Source organism: Staurois parvus, unplaced genomic scaffold, assembly GCF_062004578.1.
Source record: "Staurois parvus isolate SC_StPar_1 unplaced genomic scaffold, SC_StPar_1.0 ptg000207l, whole genome shotgun sequence".
Classification (NCBI taxonomy): domain Eukaryota; kingdom Metazoa; phylum Chordata; class Amphibia; order Anura; family Ranidae; genus Staurois; species Staurois parvus.
In genome coordinates, this window is record NW_028318003.1 from 3063135 (window position 1) to 3084154 (window position 21020).

Below are 21020 nucleotides of genomic sequence, written 5' to 3' on the forward strand. Positions count from 1 at the left end.
GAATCCAATTTTATATATAAGCCTTCTGGCTGATCAAAAGGAAAAAAATACTGTAAACTGAATAAGTCATTCTGCGTATTTCAGCATTATACTTATTCTGACATATGTATCATCAGTGCTCTGATTTGTAAGCGGAGGTCAGTCAAATACATTTTGCTTTTTCACTTAGAGAGGGTTACACATTTCTTATATTCATTTAAAATAGTTATATATAGCATTCTAGTTCTAGCATTAAAAGAAAGATTAAACCCCCCCCCCCCAAAAAAACAAAAAACAAAAAACACACAACAGGTCAGATATGCTAAAGTTTGTATATAAAACTAAAATTTGCTATTTCTATTTGAAGACAATAACATAATTAATAATAATAAGTCAAATTCCATCCATTTTTTTTGGATAAGAAGATAAAATAGGCACATAGGAAGAAAGATAAAATATCATGGCACTACAAAATACATAACACCCATTTCACGGGAAGCGTAAACAGTGGGAAGCAGGTGATTGTAATGTTATGCAGCCAAAATACACATTGGAAACATGTGGTTTTCATACACAAATAGTGCTGGTAAACATAACGCAAACAATAGTCTACAGAGCAAAATAAAATTGCTACATTTTCCATAATCACTGGGATAGGTTTCTTCAATTAAATTGCTAAAATGCTAACCATGTTACAATATTTCCTGTGTAGCGTACAGCTATAAATTTAGCACAGTAGGATTCGTTGTAGGTTCAATGAAGGATATCATCATCTGTTGGTGAAATAAACCAATCATGTGCAGGAGAACTAAAAAACAAATAAACAAAATGCAGCAGGAATATCACCTTCACATGAATTGTTATTTGTAGCAAAAACAGGTTCAAGTTACTGGCTCCTTTTGCTGCCATCATGATTGTATTAGAGCACTTGCAACCATACAGTTGAGTATGATCCTTGCAACACTAAACACTGCAAAATGTGTAAACAGCTGCACCTCCAAGAATGTGGTGTACCTCATTCAATGCAAACAGTGCAACCAGGGATGTTACATTTGTGAAACAAGAAAGAAAGAATCTATATAGTTGCACCATAACAGGGCATAAGGAGGAGGTTTAGTTTGCACCTGTGGGCCATCATTTCCCACAACCTGACCATTCTATGAAGGACATGAAAGTTTCAGTTTCTAAACGAAACGTTAAAAATACTCAGGAATTGCAAGATAAAACCTTGACAAAACCACTCTCCAATGTCTACAAAGCTCTCCAGCCTACCATTCATGAAGGTTTTGATAAATTATTATCTCGCTGGCATGAAGAGGTATTGGAATTGGATTTTGAAGATTGGGAGGATATATGGGACTCATGCAACAATTAGTCTCTACTCGAGACCATTTAGTTCAATTTAAGATTTTTCACAGAATTCATTTCACTCCCCAAAACACTGCATAGGATTTACCCTTCCCATCCATTTAAGTGCTGGTGTTGCCTGGAGGATCTGGCAATGTTCCTACATGTATTCTGGGACAGTCCAGTGATCAAGTCCTTCTGGATGGTATTGCCCAGTGTATTCGCTCTGCGACAGCCATCTCTACACTCTTAGCTGTTGATGTTTGCATGTTGGGCTTGGTCCATCTCCTGTTGTATCCAGGGCTCTGAGAACTTTGATGGAGCTATTGCTCTTTGACACACGTAATATTATACTTCTTAAATGGAAATCCCAACATGCACCTACATCTGATTTTTGGAAACATATGGTCAATAAAATGGTGCCACTTTATAAGTTCACATATGAACCCAGAGGATCCCCAAACAAATTCTCTAAGATCTGGGATATCTAGATAGTCTAAAAGATACAGTGGCATCTGCTGAATTACCCCAGTAGTGTATACTATGACTCATTTTCTTATCTGTTCATCAGTATCCTACAGCACTGTGGAGCGAGTTATTTAGTACACAATATCCCTGCTGTTAGGGATCCTACAGCGGTAGCCTCTAGCCCTCCACAGACCGGAATCTAAACCCCAACCTGCTTGTTCACCAGGGCTCCTGATGGTGGGGATGGACTTGGAGCAGGCCGAGACCAGGTTGCGGCCCCTGGGTTCACCCAGCTGTGGTAGAAGCACCACTGGAGGTGTGTAGCAGGTGAGAGCCTGATGTGAGGAGGTAACCAGAGCAGCGTCAGGCAGGCTGGGTCAGTAACGGAGGTGGCGGCATGGTACAAAATCAGCTGGCAGAGGGATAAACCGGTCACAAGCCGGGATCGGTAATAGGAGGTCAGAATGTGCAGGATTAAGCAGGAAAATGGTCAGACAAGCCAGGAATCAGAACAGGAGACAGACAGCAAATCAGGGTCAGGCAGGGTTGGCAACAAGACAATCTACTATGCAGGAACTCAGGATACAGGCAAGACCATACGGCAACTAAACAGTCCTAACCTGTTTTAAATAGGGAGCCCTGATTGGTGCCAGGCTGACGTCCGTGATCGCGAGTGCGCATGCGCCGCTGCATTCGCGGGTGCCCTGGTCCCAATGCTCACACGCTAGTGCGGCCGGGCACACCGCGCATGCGCAGACTCGTGCGCGATCACGGCAAACACTGGGGTCCCTGACACCTGCTTAAGTAGTGATGACTGGAGTGAGTTGACTGAACTAGTATTTGTGTTTTTGTGCTTCACCTTGTATGTTTTTTTAAGCCTGGGTATGCCCAATAGGCTTTGTTTTGTAACTTCAAGTGGAGCTCCACCCAAAAGGGGAAGTTCCGCTTTAAGGACTGCTCCCCATTAAGGATTGGCACCTTTGGGGAGTGGGGGGGATAGTGGGTACCACAATTTGACAGGTACCCGCTTCAACGTCCGATCGCCTAGGCGTTCTCCCTCCCTGTAGTCTTTTGGGACTTGTGACAGGTCCCAGAAGACTACAGGACCATTCACAAAGCGCAGCGCTAGTCGCGCATGTGCAGCCACAAGCTATCACAGTCGGGTGCCCACACTGAAGATGCCGGCCTCCTGGAATACAGGACGGCCGGTCAAACGAGCTGCGGGACACACCATGGGACCAAGGGACAGGTAAGTGGCTGTTTTTTTTAAAAAAGTCAGCAGCTACAGTTTTTGCTGACTTATTTTTTGTTTGGTTGAGTGGAACTCTGCTTTAACTCTTTTATGCCAATAAAGAGAATTTGAAAGAAAAATACTCAGGAAAAGAAAAAAACTCTTGAACAATCAGTGATAATTCTGTTTGACATAAGAGTTAACTGACTGAATATGGAACTCTGCTTTGGGAAACATGTAATAGTTTTTCAGCCATCCTCACCACTGATTCCTTGCTCTTTCTGCAATTCCATAGCCCACGTCTTTCCTCATTATCTTTCTCACTTGTATTACCCTATAGCTGACCATACACTGATAAACCAACAGATTTCTCCATCAACGCTGTACAGCACAAATGGACAGATTTCCTGCTGTAGCTATTGTATTCTGGCAGCCTCTAGCCAGCCAACAATTTTCCACCTGGCTACTTTGATTTTTCTATCAAAGTATGTCACCCACTAAATAGGAAGTAAGAGTGTGTGTGTGTGTGTGTGTGTGTGTGTGTGTGTGTGTATGTATGTATGTATGTATGTATGTATATCAGGTAGCAGTAGCCTGGCCTGAGAAGAAGTGGATAGACCCCCAAAAGCTTGTCCTGTAAATTTAACTGTTAGTGCATATAAAAATTGTCATGGACAGTACTCAACTGTGTTGAATAAAGTAGCATTCTTCCTCAAAAAATGAGGAAACCAGGCCGACATAAATACATTGTTGTGTAACTACAATGTTATGTAATGATTTCATTATGTCAAAGATGCCATAATCCCTAAAGGTTTTCCCACTCTCTGACTGGATGTCAGAGGAAAGGAATCAAAAATGTAGGAAAAATTCACTTCTTTCCTGAAATTTGTACAAACGGGTTGCAGGAGCAGATTTGGGCTGCTACCTACAGGGCTTATTTGCTTGCCTCTACCATTGTCCTACCCAGGCACTACCTCATTAGAGGCTCCTAAAGCTTTTTTAGACTTCTTCGAAGTTCCTGGTTTGCAATATGTTAATTTCCATACTCAAGAATATATCTGTACCAGACTTACAAGTTAGCATCCAGTGTCCTTCCTATTGTGACCATTACAGCCCATATAAATTACACCTCCAGCCTGCCTGTCAGGAATCTACTGACAGCAATCAGAGAAATTTCACTCACTTTCATGTGCCTGTGCATAAGCTTGCACATGTTTGTGGGCATGGAAGCATAACTAAGCGTGCAAGGATGTCCATGCACATTCACATGCAAGAGCACTGATTCTGGTGCTCAGTGGACTATTCAAACCTAGGGCCTGTGTTTAATCCTTGCTGGATGGTCTTTCAGCTTGTGGCACGGTTATTCCTGATCCTGAATCCTGCTAGACTCATCTTTCATATAAAGTTCAGCGCTTAAAATGGCAAACGATTAGTGAGAAAAAAAATGAAAAAAAAATTGTCCAATCTAAAATTTCAAATAGAGTAACGTCCTCAAAGGCCGTGATGAAACAGAAAAAATCCAACAGCTGATGTGTCACCAACCACTCACATGAAAGGCTTACCAGAGAGATATGACCCCCTGTTAAGAGTGGTCAATAGAGCTTTGTTGTATGACAACCTGGAAGGCTGGACAGCCGAATCCTTCTCTGGACCCCTAAGGGATAAATGCTAAAAGATCCTCCTACAATGGTCCTTAATTAGGGTAGCTATACCGCTTCGGATGGGACCCAAACACGTGGTATAAAACATGCAAGTGACGATTGCTCCACAGTGTAAAACCATTAAAACATTTGAAATATGGTTGCACTCATGACATGACAGTGGACATAGATGAGCATATACAAGCAAAAAAATCAAAGTCTTCCAGCATCCAAAATGGCCACCGGTCAGTCGATCGTGTGTGTGTACGTAGAGCCACGTACACATGCTACCATGCATGCACGACTGGCCAGTGAACATTTTGGATGCTGGAAAATTAGATTTTTTTGCTTGTATATGCTCATCTATGTCCACTGCCATATGAATGCAACCATATTTCAAATAAACGTTTTAACGGTTTTACACTATGTGGAGCTATCTTCTCTTGTATGTTTTATACCACGTGTTTGGGTCCCATTTGGAGCTGTATAGCTACCCTAATTAGGGACCATTGTAGGAGGATCTTTTGGCATTTATCCCTTGTGGGTCCAAAGGAGGATATGGCTTTCCAGCCCTCCAGGTTCTCATACAACTAAGTACGATTGACCACTCTTAACAGGGGGTCATATCTGTCTCTAGTAAGCCTTTCATGTGAGTGGTTGGTGACACATCAGCTGTCCTCGGATTTTTCCGGTTTCATCACAGCCTTTGGGGACTTTCCTTTATTTTAAATTTTAGATGGACAATTTTTCTTGATTGTTTTTTCTCACCGTTTGTGATTTTGTTAAGCGCTGCACTTTATATATACATTGTTTTATTGCCTTGTATCGAGGTGTAGTGTTCAGCTGCTATTTGCACTTTTTTCTTATATTTTAGCACAGATTTATATATTTTCTAGACTTAGCTTTTGTCTGACCTGCCTTTTAATTATTCCTGTCTGTTTATGTCTGCTGCCTACCTGTGTTACTGACCTTGGCCTGAACTCTTAATCAAGATTCGGCCTATTGATTTTGCACCTTGCAGCCTGCACATTGCCAACCTATGTTCATCTCTGACCTTGATCCGGCTTGTGATTTGGTGCCTTCCTGACTGGTTGTAACTGAACTCAGCTTGTGATCAGGTCTCTGCTTTCCATTAGTCTGGGTAAACTCGAAGGGCCGCCATTGCTAAGCTTCTGCTTTCTGCCAGCACTCCTAAGTTCAAGTCAGCAATTCCAGCTTCCTAGCACCTGTGACCTTCCATCACCCTAGCAGTCCCTATCTCAAACCTATCTGCCCCTTCTACCATATTATAGTCCTCCTCTTAGGAGAGTGTATAATCATTATCTGTGCTGGCCAAGCTCCTCCAGTCCCTCCCCCCCATAACCTTTTATCTAGCTACAGAGGGGGAGGAGGGAAGCTGATCCTGCCAAAGCTGATATTACGTGCACAATGGAAGCACTTAGCCACAGTTTCAAGACTTTTGGATGTCCACACAAGAGAGGCTTTCACAGGTAAATAAAATGTCTAATGCTGGCCACAAAATACACGGTCTGATTGTACAATCCCGGTACAAATCTCTTTTAGCACTACCAATACTATGTAATATGAGGATAAACCTAAACAATCCATGCAACAAGTATCAGGACAGGTAGGCCCCTGTACTGCATAGCTTTTGGTAGATCTATAGGAGAATGTACAGTCAGACTGCACAGTGTATGGTCAGCATAACAAAAGTAAATAAAAAAACACTATGTAAAAGCTACAAATACACAATTAGAACAAAATATACTTATCTCAAACCCTGGTTTCTGGCAGCTCTCTGAAGATGTTGGTTATATCACTGTGCACCATTGCTGCCTCTTGGGAAAGGTAAGTACTCATAAACCCAGGAGAATGTGTTCCTGCATAGCGCAGAAGCACATTTTTATCTACAGGAGGGGGTGCTGGAAGCAGAGGCCCATGGGTAATTTTTTTTTACGGTTTTATTCAGTGTTTTTATTTTATTTTCAAGCAACGTCTATTTTTAATCTCATGCTACTAAGAAATTGGTTGGCAAATACCAGTAAGCTATCCACTGACATTAAAATGCCACAACATGAAGTTATTGCCAAATACAGGTTAAGGTCTCAGCAATGTGAGATTACATTCACATTAGCCCAATCCAAGATTTCCCTGATGGTGCTACCGCATCATTATTATATGTTTTTGTAAACTTGTAAGATCTAATAACTTTCATCTGTAAAGAAGAACGTACTGTATATGTCTAAAGGCAAACCAGTAGATTGTGCCAAAGTCAGTCTACAATATGGACATATAGAGGCTGTAATTCCTTACCTGCCGATTCATGGCTTTAGTACTTTTGTTATTCACTGGCCCACCCTTATACAAATCAGGCATTCTGCTTTCACTCTAACTTTCCTGATCAGCATCTTTCTTCAGGGTCAGTGTCTCAGAAAGTACTGATGCCAGGACAGACAGACAGGCTTTTAGCATTTCTAGAAGGAGATCAATGCTGGCAGCCTCCACGTTCTCCAAGTACAGGTTTATTTTAATATAAGAAACTATTGAAATCCCTAAATGTAACCAACTCACAATTTCCCTTCTTTTTTCCCCATCAGGTGAATTTTAAATTGTAAAAGAACAAAAGTTCCTTATATCTGTCTGTGTTTCAGAACGAAGGAGAAAAACACAACATACACATAGAAAGAGGGTCACAAATGACGCAACCTATATATCATACAAAGCAATAAAACATGGCTTATACAACAAGAATACACCAAGAAATAAAATTTCTACCTTCTTTACAAGTAATGAGAGTACAGTTTCATGACATCACATCCTCCCAAAATGGAGGTAGATTCAATATAAATTGACAGTGCCAAGGTGGCCTTAAACAAGTGCAAGTTTGCCCGTTGTAGTCTATAACAAGATCCACTAAACTCTGATTCTTGTAAGGCAGGTCATACATTATCCAATATTTTTCCTTCTACCACAGTGCTGCCTTCTACCCGCAGCACTATTGTGTTCTGCTGATGGGGAACCTTCCTTGCCGACAGAATACAATAAAACAGAGTTGCCGGCTAAAGCAGGTGGCACTAATCATTTGGGAAAAACCCAACAGACTGGTTGTACACAAATCAGTCGATAGATTGACTTGTGTACAACCAAGGTGCCCATACATGTATTGAAATTTGGCTGGTCCCTGCTGAAATGGCTGAATTTCAACCCATGTATGGCCACCTTAAAAGGAGATTGGATACTATCGGCTTATTGTAATGTAATAGAGTTATCAACCTATGGTAATGTTTTAAAACCTGGTATCTGTGTATAGTTGGTTGATATAAATGCACAGTGGCTAAATGGTTAGCACTTCCACCTGGCAGTACTAGGGTCGTTGGTTCAAATACCAGCGATGGCACCTCCTGCCTGGAGTTTGCATGTTCTCCCTGTGCCTGCGTGGGTTTTCTCTGGGCACTCCGGTTTCTACCCTTCCTCCAAAGACATGCTGGTAGGTTAATTGGATCCTGTCTAAATTGGCCCTAGTATGTGTATACATGAATGTAAGTTAGGAACCTTAGATTGTACACCCCTTGAGGGTCAGGGACTGATGTGAATGTACAATATATGTATGGAAAGCGCTGCGTAAATGGACGGCGCTATATAAGTACCTGAAATAAATAAATCTATGTTCGCTTATCAGATATGCAGGCTCTGCTACCTTTTCAGTAGTAATGCTCAGTGGCGCTAAGTGCAAGTCTATGGACCAGTTCAGACTTGATTAAAATTGAAAGACTCTCTGTAAAGCCATAAACTGTTAGATTTTTTTTTCAGGCTGAATAAAAACGGATTCCTCCATCCAAGAAAATGAGGTACAAGGAGGAATACTGCCCCAAGGACACTGTACTCTGACAGTACAGACCCACTGCTCTAAGAATTCACTGATCAGCAGCTGCAGCCGCTTATTGATAACAATTTTCCAAAACATTCTCTGAACAGAAGTTGTTCAAATGATCGACTTTGTCAAGCTGGGATGGTCATAGGCTGATCAAAAATCAGCCGGTCCCTGCTTAATCAGCCACATTTTAATCAGTGTAGGGTCAGACTAGATAGACTTATTTTAGCTGCTTGGTAGTCAAGTAAAAATGTAAAAGACTTACAAAATATCATACAAGAGAGTTGTTAAATTTGTATTACAATATGAGGACAACCCCTTCTTTTGATATCCAATATGGCAAGACATCTAAAACATAACTATTTTACAACAAACATGACAATAGCATAAACATGACTAGTCCGTTGTAAACTTCACCACAAAACAACAGATGTCAGAACTTTTTTGCAAAAGTCAAATATTTTAAATAGATAATGTACCTCTAATAAAATGTATTGCACTTAACACAGCCTAGAATATATATTTTTTTACCAGAAATAATTTGATCAGACTAATTTAAAATGTGCTATAATAACTTAGAGTTTTGCATTTCTTCTAATAGAAATAATTTCAGGACCTTTATACAACCGTATCGTATGATTGGAATGCTTGCGAGATTCTAAATGTAGGAGAAAAGAAGAAATTCAGGAAAAGCTGATCTATTTGCATATACAGCCCGCAGTTGCTCCTCACTATGAACATTGACAGATGACAAGCCGAACCCAGAAAACTTAGTGTCACAGTCCCCCCCTCTCCCTCTCTGTTCCCCCCCCCCTCTGGATCCCTGCACCCCCCCTTCCCCATTACATGCCCCCGCACGTAGCCCACATAATGTGGTGTGCTGGGCGCTAGGGAGCTGCCTCCTGCTGTGGATTCCCCACACCTCTCCTCGGCTGAGCGCTGAGGAGTCTGCCCCACTCACTGTGCCTGAATGTGCATTCCCCTCATACAGGCCACCTGGATTTTGCCGCGCACCCCCTCCCCTTGTCTTGCCGAACACAGCGCGGCGCTGATGTTCCAGCACTCTGCACCCGTCGGAGACAAAGGTCGCGCTCCCTGTGCGTGGCCGGAGTAAGGAGGTGGGACTTGTTGCCACGGCAACCCAAAACCAGGGTGGCCATTGCCTGGCAACCTGGGAGCATCCTGCTCCAGAGATAAAATACCAGAGCAGGACCCGGGCACAATGTGTCTCCCCCAATTCGCTCCTTGCAAGCTGGTGTGCTGTGAGAGGTCCTGTGCTGTAGCCAGACCCTACAGCCCTCTCCCTCCCAGGACACTCGGACATAACCCATTGCCTGTCAGTCTGCCACCCTGTTGTGGACCCAGACGGTGCTACGGACTAACCCCCCTTTGTTGCCTACCAGAACTTAGTGATCCTTGTCGTGTGTCCCATCCTGTAGTATAGACTTAACTTTTGTTTTGCCAGAACCTTGTGTGCCCTCCAAATCATTCAATAAAAGCCTTGTGTGTCCCACTGCTCTCTGCTCAAAGCGAACAAATGATGCAGCAGGCAAGTCCATTTTACTGAAATTTCATTGCAGCAACTCAAAATGGTACTCAGTAGTTTGTATGGCCCTCACATGCTTGTATGCATGCCTGACATCGGGGCATGCTCCCGATGAGATGACAGATGGTGTCCTGGGGTATTTCCTCCCAGATCTGGACCAGGGCATAACTGAGCTCCTGGACAGTCTGAGGTGCAACCTGGTGGCGTTGGATGGACTGAAACATGATATCGCAGAGGTGTTCTATTGGATATAGGTCAGGCAAGCGTGGGCCCACTAGAGGATGTTGGGACATCAGGCCACCCTCATGAAGTCTGATTGTTTAGTCAGAGACATTCACACCAGTGGACTGTTGGAGGTAATTTTGTAGGGCTCTGGCAGTGCTCATCCTGTTCCTCCTTGCACAAAAGAGCAGATCCTGGTCCTGCTGATGGGTTAAGGACCTTCTACAGCCCTGCCCAGCTCTCCTAGAGTAATGGTCTGTCTCCTGGAATCTCCTCCCTGCTCTTGAGACTGTGCTGAGAGACACAGCAAACCTTCTGGCAATGGCACATATTGATGTGCCATCCTGGAGGAGTTGGACTGCCTGTACAACCTCTGTAGGCTTCAGGTATCTCCTTATGCTACCAGTAGTGACACTGACCCTAGCCAAATGCAAAAAACGTGATAAAGATGTTAGTGGCCTCCACCCGTAAAACAATTCCTGTTTTGGAGGTCGTCTCCTTGTTGCCCATCTAGTGCACCTGTTGGTAATTTCATTAACACCAAAACAGCTGAAACTGATTAACAACCCCCTCTGCTACTTAACTGACCAGATCAATATATCGGGAGTTTAACTGACTTGATGCTATACTCTGATTAAAAAAAGTGGTCCTTTATTTTTTTTTGAGCAGTGTATAGGACTATAAACATAAGAAAAACCCACAGATTTTGAAAGCAATCAGAGAGCAATATATTAAGATAGTACCAGAAGTATTGGAAAAATATGATCTGCAAGTATAATATGCTGTGTATGTACCGTACATGTTTTCTAAAATACTAAAAAGCAACTACTTCAAAAAAAAATCAAGCTTAAAATACTATATGCTAAATATGTTGGTTATCAAACTAAAAACAGTAAAAAAAAAAAAATGTAAAGTTTGAAAACATTAGACCTCTAGCTTTCAGCACTGGTGCAAAGAGCTGGAAGTTTTTGGTGGAAGGCTTTCAGCATTAAAAAACAAAGTTTAAAACACATGGTTTGACTGTAAAAAAAATGTCCCTAAAGCGGTCTACAGATGTTGGAAATTGCCCAATCTGGTAATTTACAATTGCATTACTAAATGTTTTTACATCTATAGACCTTCCTCCTCTGCAATTAGTAAGGTCCATTCTCCCTGCTAGAGGTATGTTGGACCCATAGGTACATAAAGCCAATCATAGATATCATTGATATTAAAACATGTCCATGTACTGGTTTCTCATCTATGAAGAGAAAAAGATACATTGTATCTTTTTCTCCTCACTATAGAAGTCTGTGTAGTGTTAGTATTGGTGTCAGTGTTAGCATTGTGTGAAAGAAAAAAAAAAGCAAAATGCACACGTTTCTATAGTGCCCTATTATGGGTACATACAAACATATGTAGTACCCTTATACAAGTCAAGAGTGGGAGAATTTGGTTTTATTTTTTTTGGTGATGGGTCATGGTAGTGAAAAGAAAATACACACAAAAATATCACTATTAAGCGCCAGTTTTCCTATCATAATTATAGGATAATTACAATTCACCTGGGGTGACTTGGGGGGGGGGGGGGTGTAAGGGGACATGACAGAGTGTGGGAGGAAGGGGTACTAGAGAGGGTGCTGGGAAGGAGAGAAGAAGAAGAGCAGCATACTGCATGGGCTCTCCATTGCAATTTTTATTTCGATGCACCTAGAATGTATTCAACTGGACTTTAAAGAAGAAAAAAAAAAAAACTGGAATTAAGAGAAAATATGAACACTTCCATTGTTCCACTTCCACAACCTCAATGAACTATCAGTCTGAACATTTGTTTGGAGTCAATGGTGTTGACTTGGCAAGGGAATAACATACTTTGCAAAGGAATTTTCCATTATCTTAGTGAATGTGGTGAAAATTCACTTTGTCCATGGTTGGATGATGGGAGTCAGCAAAGCTTCACCTCCTTTACCAAGCTAAGGCAAAATTCCCTTCCAAAGTGAAAAGTAAAGTAAACAGCCTATTTTAATTTAGTGAATCAACCTTATTGACTCAAAGCAAAAATATAAAAAAAAAAAATTTTGGATCAGCAATGATAGTCAGGAAACGAATTGTTTCAAAATGAAGGTCAGCAATAGAACCCTTCATACTGCCTCTTTTAATATGTAACTCCTAAAATGTTGCCACTACACTTAACCTGGTACCTAAGCATAAGCAATTATTGCTTATTATTATTAACCTTACCCCTAAAGTGACCCCTTAACTCTTAACCCTCAAAAGTTCATCCAACTAAAGTCTAACCCTAACCTTAACAGTGAAATTTAACATCCACCGATTCCAAAAATTTAGTAAAACCCTTTCGGTAACACTAGATTATTTTCACAAATACTGTGCTAAAAGATAATAGTGCCAGTCTACTGGTACTAAAAGCTACCTATTAATTTCCATCGGGACATATTGCAATCAAAAGCAAGCAATTTTAAAGGTTTTAATTAAGCTACCAAACATCTATTTTGTTACCATCATCTTTGCGCTAATATGGTTTCTTGCATAACATGGATAAAATATTCTCTCTTCACATCCTAAATTGTAAAAATGTCTATTGCTTCAATTTAACAACAGATACAAATTTAGCTGAAACTTTAATATTTTTAAATATCTCCGTTTTTCATTTCCTTTCACTCATTCAACAAAGAATTTGTATTTTTGGTACAAAATCCTAGCTGCTTCCCTTTATCTACTAACACAAAAGAAAAGACTACACTGAGGTTTTCATCATAATGTTACTGATGTAACTATTTGTTGGCAGTCAGCTCATTTAGAACACAAGGAAACCAAAATAATGCAGATTTGGCAGCTGCCAACAAATGGTTAACTCACTCAGTAACTTTGAAATAACTACTAAAGCCAACTTAATCTTCTCAGCCCACATTTGATTATCTTTCATACCATAAAAAAACAAAAAACATTTTTTTTGATAAAAATGCTGATAAAAACAAAACCAAAAAAAAAAAAAAGTAAAAATTTCAAAGTAGGTACAGTCAACCCAATAAATATCAAATATTAAAGTTCCAGCATATTCTGTGACCATAGGTAGCCAAAACTTGGTTTAGTGATCTCTCTACTAGCGATTGTCTTAGACACTCACCATTCTGTAAGTGTGCCTCTCCGTTTTGCTGTTCCTCTGTGGAATCTGGTTCACGGCTCATGTTAATATCTGCGAGAAGTCAAAGGGAAAAAAAAAAAAAACTGATTTTAATAATGCATATAATTTATTTCTAAACAAAACCATTGTATTATAATAAAATTCATTCGACTTTCAAATTCAAGAGTACACATGTTATTATCATATTCATCATGTAGGGAGTGGCGGAACCTTTAGCATTTCTTTACATTTGTTTGAGTTTGTTCTCATCTCTGCAGACGACTGCAGCCTCTCCAATTTTTGCTTGAGTGGAGAAAACACGGAGGAAAATGTTTTTTCCAATAAAAATTGAATCTTATCTTCTTAGCATTATCTGTTCCAAAATAGTACTAGCAATACCAATCACCTGACAAATTCTGACCAATTAGTAAATACATGTTGCTTAAAATACTATGAATACCAATAGCAGACCCTTCAAAATAGTTTTGATTTACGAGAATCTTTGTTTCAGTCAGTCACTTACTACTTTCATACAATGGGCTTTTAATATTGGCTGTCAATATTAAGAGGAAATTCATCTACTTTCCCTAAAACTTCACGCACTCACACTCAATCCCCATAAACACATGATCCCCCCTTTCTATCACAACCTCCTTCCCATCTACTTCCTCACCTTTACAACCTCCCAGATTATTTAAACTTGGCAGCTCCAGATGAGACCCGTAGCTGCGTCTTCAACAGGGCACTATTTCTTTTTTTCCAGGTGAGACAGAAGTCAGTTGGAGAAAAGGAATATTTTATACAAATGACACTGACCCCCCCTCCACCCCCCTTCCTGGGAGCTCTTTAACCCTTAGCACACAGGTAAACCAAACAGATAAAGCAGAGAATTTGCATAGGCCCTAGGCAGTCAGTCACTGCAAATTTGAATAAGATAACAATGTGCTGCTTTCAGGGCATTTAAACTTTTTTTTCCACATTCTAAAATGAAATATAAGTAAAAGCAAAAAGAAAGCCAACCTTGTTGAAAGACATAAAACTATTATAAAATATGTAATATTCCAAAGTATTCCATCAAAATCATATACACTTTACAGATGTACATACATTCCTAGTTAAAATGAGTGCACATAGGCCACTGCCAAAACCATAGAGATATAGTTGGATCAACATTTGTTTGCTACAGTCATCTTCAGAACAAGTGTGTACTACAATGGTAGTCAGATTGCAAAATATAGGGCGTCTTAATTGGGGTTCCTTGAAATCCCGACACTACTAAAAGGTATGCTGCATTTATAGCTCCTTGTTAAAATCTACAAATCAAACAAACAGGGATGTACTGGATTGAGAACTAACTGGAAGATAGATAGTAGGGATGGGCTTTATGTTTGAGTCAAACATAAGTTCGACTTGAACATTGGGTGTTCGTGTGTTTGACAAGCACATGAAAATAACAGGCGGGCAGTTCTCCCGCCACTCCCCACAATGCACTGCGCTCTCGCAGTCCATTGTGATTGGCCAAAGCATTACACCTGACATGTGATTGGCCAAAGCATTGCACCTGACCACAGGTCAGGTGCAATGCTTTGGCCAATCACAGCTGAATTCAATGTGAGAGCCATGACTTGCCAAAGTCCACATTCCACACTATATAAGGCTGCTTACACGCAGCTGTGTGTAGCGTGTTGGTGGAGTTAGTTAGGTGAGGATAGTTAGTGGTGTGTTGGGAGACAGTGTAGTGTGATGTTGTGGAGCAGTGTAGTGGTGTCAATGTTTTTACAGCACTTCTGCATCACTTCTGTTCCCATTTTTTTTCCTATATACATTTTTTTGTTCTTTGTAGCATCAGGTTTTGTTGCTGCATTTTTAGTGTTCCCTTTAGTTTCTTTTTTGGCTTTCTTAATTTAATTTTTTTTTTCACTGCTGCAAGTATCCATATTTGCTGTAGCCCCTAATTTCTGTAAAAAAATAAAATAAAAATATAAAAACAGTTTATAGTGCGCCAAACACAAAGATATTTCACCCAAGTTAGAAAAATCCCCTAAAAAAAATCCCCATCATGTCTGAAAGGCCAAGAATGAGAAGCAGACACTCACGGGTAGCTAAGAGAGGGCAAGCAGACTGTGTCCACAGTGAAAAGTGATGGTTGTGTACATGGTGTATCCTCTGCAGGCAGGGCACGCTTGTCCTTATTTTCCGGTCCTGGCAGTGTTCTTGAGCCACAATATGCAGAAGAGGTGGTGGAGTGGATAACAAAGCCATCCTCATCCTCCTCTGTCGCCCAGGCTCATAATAGTTTGCCTTCCACTGCAGCTGTCAAAGCAGCCTATTCCACAGGCTTTGTCCACCACAGCTGCTCCTTCCATAGCCCCACCATCATGCATGGAGGAGTCAGCGTATTTAATCATAGTGTCATTTACATGCTGCTGGAGGATGTGCAGCAATTTGAATGCTCCAATGTTGGTTCCCAGGTTGAGGAAGGGAATGATGTGAGCCTACAGAGAGGGGGTGCCAACGAGGGAAAGAAATCGGCATTCATGTCTCCCCAGCCGCAGTACCCTGCCAAGTTGGCTCCAGTGTCGAGGGGGGGGGGGGGGGGGGAGATGAGGTAACTGATTGTACTTGGGTGCCTGAGAGAACAGAGGAGGAGTCAACTCCAACAAGGCAGGATGTCCTCCAGGGGCAGGCATAAGAACAGTCACCCTATGGCATCACACGACAGAGCTCCACAGGGGCAGGGCACTCCTGGCTGACTTCCAAAAGTTCTATGGTGTGGGCTTTTTTCAACACATGTGCAGCAGACCGCAGGGTTGCTGTATGCAGTATCGGTCTGAAGCGGATCAAGCGTGGCCAAAACACTAGCCACTTGGGCACCACATGCTTGACAAGACATATGACGACCTGCCACGCAGCCCATTGGCAACAGCACTTGAATTACCCGCATCCTAAAAAAAAGTGCAGACTTCTCCTTGTTCCTCATCTGGGATCTCTACCCCTACTATAAAACATCAAGTCTTCTCAACAACCTCCACTGAGAGGAGTGATGGTATAGCAATGGGTGCCAAAGATCCTTGAACCCAGTCTGCTAGCAGTACACCATTTGACTTGATCAGGCAAATTTCGTTACCCTAGTTGCTGAACCATAAAAAAAAAAAAAATACTGTCCTGCCAATCCACATGATAGCTTTACAACTGCTGCCTTTTCATCTGGTGGACTCTGCCCCTTCCATGAATTCGGAGAATGTGCTGTACCACAGTGGCAGGTTCTGAAGAGACATTTCTTTTCGCATAAGGCCATTCCAGCTCTGTACCATCATGTGGAAGGCAATGTTTTGGCCTCATTGGACAGGGCGGCCAGTATCAAGGTCCACATTCCTGCTGACATGTGGTCCAGTGACATTACACACCCTTCACGGCCCACTGGGTAACTCTGCTGGGACCTGAAAAGAATGCAGGACATGGTTCAGTGCTGGAGCTTGTTCTGCCACCACGCCTTCAAAAAGCTGGTGGTGATTCTGCCACACCTGCTGCTCCACCCCCTCCCCTTCAACAGGGACACTTGACACATGTTCCATGCTTAGCACACTTCCCGAGTTTGGTAGTGCAGCATTTCTTGAACAGGTACCCAGGCTTACAAAATCATCTGAGGCAGGCCAGAAAAGTCTGTGGCCATTTCTGGCGATCATACACTGCCAGTGTTCGGCTATCTGACATTCAATGGGAACTTAACCTGCCCACCAGCCGACTCATTTGTGACATGCCCACCAGGTGGAACTCAATGGCAATGCTGCAGGGGCTGCACATACAGCAGATTGCCATCAATGAGTACCTGTGCGAAAATGGTACAAGGACAGGCTCAGGGGAGCTTGGCTTCTTTTTGCCACACCAGTGGATGCTGATAAAGGAGGCATGCACTATCCTGTCACCATTTGAGAAGGCCACAAGGATGGTGAGCCGTGACAATGCATCCATCAGTGACACTATCCCTCTAGTCTTCCTGTTGGAGCACTTGGTGTGTGGAATCATGGACAGGGCGCTTGGGGCAGAACAGCAGGAAGAAGAGGAGGAGTTATTTTCCTCTCAAGGCCCCCTTTATGCAGACCCCATTCCTGTGGGAATGCAGAATAGACAGGAGGAAAAGGAGGAAGAGGAGGAGGATTGTGGCAGCATGGAAGTAGAGGATAACATATGGCAGTCTTCGAGGGATGGTTTTCAGTCCCCAGAAACCCAGCCAAGAGTAGAACATGGCTGGGAGGTGGTAGTTCCTGACAGTGTCATCCTCAGTGACCCAGAGGATTCAGAATCTCATGCCTCCTCAAACTTACACTGCATGGTCTCCCTGATTCTGTAAAGCCTGCAAAAGGACCCGAGGATTTGTGGTATCAAGGAGAGGGATCAATACTGGGTGGCATCCCTTCTTGATCCACGTTACAGAGGTAAAGTTGCAGAGCTCATCCTGCCTTCGCAGAGGGTGCAGAGGATGAAACATCTTGAGGACGTTTTGAAGAAAAATTTGTGTAACACCTTTCCAGACACTGGGATGTTACCATTTCCTGAACAACGTGTTCCTGAGGCTTCGTTTGGTCAAAGGAAGAATGGTGGAGAAGGCGGCCAATGCCTTTAAACAATTCTTCTCAGAACCCAGGGCTGCATCTGCATCATATAGTGCATGATTATCTAGGGGCAAGAGCAGACTTGGAGACCTTTCCAACTGAGTATCCACTGGGTTACTGGGTCTTGAGATTGGAACACTGGCCAGAACTTGCTCAATATACCATGAAGCTACTGTCCTGTCCTACATCCAGCATGCTTTCCAAATGGATATTCAGTGCTGCTGGAGGTTTTGTGATGGATAAAAGAGTGCATCTGTCCACAGACTCCGTTGACCAGCTGCCATTTATCAAAATGAATGAGGGGCCATTCCTGCACCCAGAAAGAGTAACTGTGAGGGCTTACAGTGTTCAGGCACCACAAACGCTCAAGGCCCAAATTTTCCACACCTGTGTGACAGGTGTATATAATTAGAAATTTTAGAGCAGGGTCCAGTCCTGCACTCATCAAGAATAACTCTGAAGTGTTATGGTGTGAAGGCACCACCAACAGTTCGCCCATCAAACACCCCACAATTTACCGCGCTCTCAGTGCATAGTCCCCACCCCACACTATAAAAAAGACAAAAGGGGAGAATACTCTCCTCGAGAAAAAAAAACAAAAACCCACACACAACAGTGTGGGGTCCCCCCCAATCCTTACCAGACTCTTTAGGTCTGATATGAAGGGTAAGAGGGACCACAGTAAAAAATGAAATGAGAATGAGAATGAAAGGGGAACCTCACCCCCAAAAATGGGGGGGAAAAGCATGGGGTCAACCCCAAAATTCCTACCAGACCCTTGATCTGAGCACAGGCCTGGCAAGGGGGGGGGGGGGAGAACAAGCAAACACCCCCCCCTTCCTGCACCTTACGAGGCCACTAACAAGGGCCTCTTCCCGACAACTCTAGCATCAGGGTATCCCTTCAAAGAAGGGGGCACCTGATGCTGCCCCCTCTCTTGTGAATGAGTAAAAAGGTACTTGTACCTCTACCCATTCACTAAAGGGTAGAAATTGTGAACAAGGACTTTTGAAAAAATCCTTTATTGAAAAAAAAAAAAAAAAAAACCCAAACAGCTTTTGACAAGTCCTTTATTAAAAAAAAAAAATTATATAGTTCCAGCATTGTAATCCATATTCAATCAACATGTCCAGAGCTGTCATGACGATGCCAAATCCCCAAACTAAGAAAAAAAACAACGCCCTGTCCGCTCCTCGTGAGCACTCATCTCAATCTGACATTTGCGAGTCAGACGTACACAATTGAGTGGAGCTAGCAGTGACACTACTGCTAGCTCCGGCCAGTTGCTTACTTCTGACCAACAACTCTCAGAACTGTCATCAACAATTGGGCAGTGTAGCAATTGTGCACACAGATATGGACGCGGTCATCCATCTTGCTCAAGATTCCCCATCTTGTATCATTCTCTCTCCCTCCAATCCCCCTCCCTCATGAATGTGGTGTGTGCTGGGTTCACAAGAGCATCAGGCACGGCTGGATACACTCCATGGTTGTAATCCCAATTAGCTGGTGCCCGGGTGTCTGTTAGCTTCTCGATCTGAGATGATCGTAAAGCTATAAACCAGTCCTTCACTGGACATGAAACACATTCCAGAATAGCCGTAAAACATACATCCCATTTAAAAACCACTTTTCATAACTTAAAATAGGGAATACATACAATCGAACAAAGCATATAGTCACATGGCTCAGTTTAATGCGAGTCGCCTGATATCTTACACCCTTAGATTACGTCTACCCGAGAGCAGAAAGCGATCTCTTTAAACTGTCACAGGTAGATATGTCATATCTGATAATTAGACGTTCAGCAGATTATTCTGCATATTATCTTACCAGTGGATAGGATGCTCCATGTACCTATGGAAGATTATTGACCATGGTATAAAACGTGTGAGCGATTTGGTCATAGAGTTCCCTGCCTAAACATCCTCCCCAAATGAGGGGATTGGTTCTCTGCTTTAAGGAGTCACCCTGCTGGTGGACTAGAAAATAGGCTGTCAGGCCTGAGAGAGATAAATTGAAGAATTTTCCCTTTTTAACATCAGGAACCAACTTGGGAGAGCGGAACCCTTTTGTTCAGGACCTTGATTTGCTTAAACCAAGGCTGACGGCAAGTATGCTACCTCTCTAAATTTCTGTTGTGGGGCGCGCTCTCTCTCTCACACACTACATATTTTTCTGTAAATATTTTTATTGCACCATTTTGACCCTTTTTAGTAACAAATCCTTTTTTCTGAAAAGTGTTGAACTGTTTCTAAAGCTCTTTAATACAAAGTAAAAATCCCTGTCTCTGAAGATCACTACTGTGTGTTTTAAAACCTCGGAATACATCTGCCTGCGGTGACAGTGTGTATCCAGACGCTTATTCAAACATCACAGTGTTACTGCTAACATTGGCGAGTTTCCTCCTACTCTGTACAAAAAGGTGGTGGCAGTGTGAAGGGTTAATTGCATAATTAACCTGACCCAGTAACAATCGCTCTCAGGCTGCGGTACATAGATTGTGGTCCATTAGCTGGAAAATCTTTGTGCAGGGTGCAGCTGAGTGTGGCATTGTTACGCACATGACAGCACGGTTTTAGATTGGCAAGTCCTTCGGTCACAAGTCGGTGAGAAGGGCTGGGGGCCTGACGCCGCATCCGTCACAGGCAGAGCTAGTGATTATGTCACAAAAAAAAGGATCTTTGGGGGGGGGCTTCTACTATCCTAGCATTTCAGGGCCAACACTAGAAGCTTCTGCTACACATTACCCATTTTTCTAACCACTTGAAGCACAAGCATTTTCTGACACTTTGTTTCCATGAAAAACCATTGTTTTGCTGGAAATTACTTTGAACCCCCCAACATTATATATTTTTTTTTTTTAAAACAATGGCCCTAGAGAATACAGTTGTGGGTGTTGTAATATGTTATGCCACACAGCATTTGGTGATTTTTCAAACGTAAATGTTTTTGGAAAAATTACGCTTTCTTGAATCTTAA

At 42.3% G+C, this 21020-nt stretch overlaps 1 protein-coding gene across 2 annotated transcripts in view; it reads right to left on the reverse strand.

Moving 5' to 3' along the window:
• Positions 1-21020, reverse strand: part of POU2F3 (POU class 2 homeobox 3) — a 160809-nt gene that overhangs the window by 108943 nt on the left and 30846 nt on the right. The window contains exons 1-2 of one of the 2 annotated variants that reach the window (XM_089678646.1): positions 14099-14199; positions 13429-13497 (exon numbers count right to left, since the gene is read on the reverse strand). In XM_089678646.1, coding sequence (XP_089534772.1) covers positions 13429-13489 — 61 coding nt within the window. In that variant the 5' untranslated portion in view covers positions 13490-13497; positions 14099-14199. Of the gene's footprint in view, positions 1-13428; positions 13498-14098; positions 14200-21020 lie in introns of those variants that run through there. The other variant, XM_089678645.1, reaches the window with a different exon arrangement.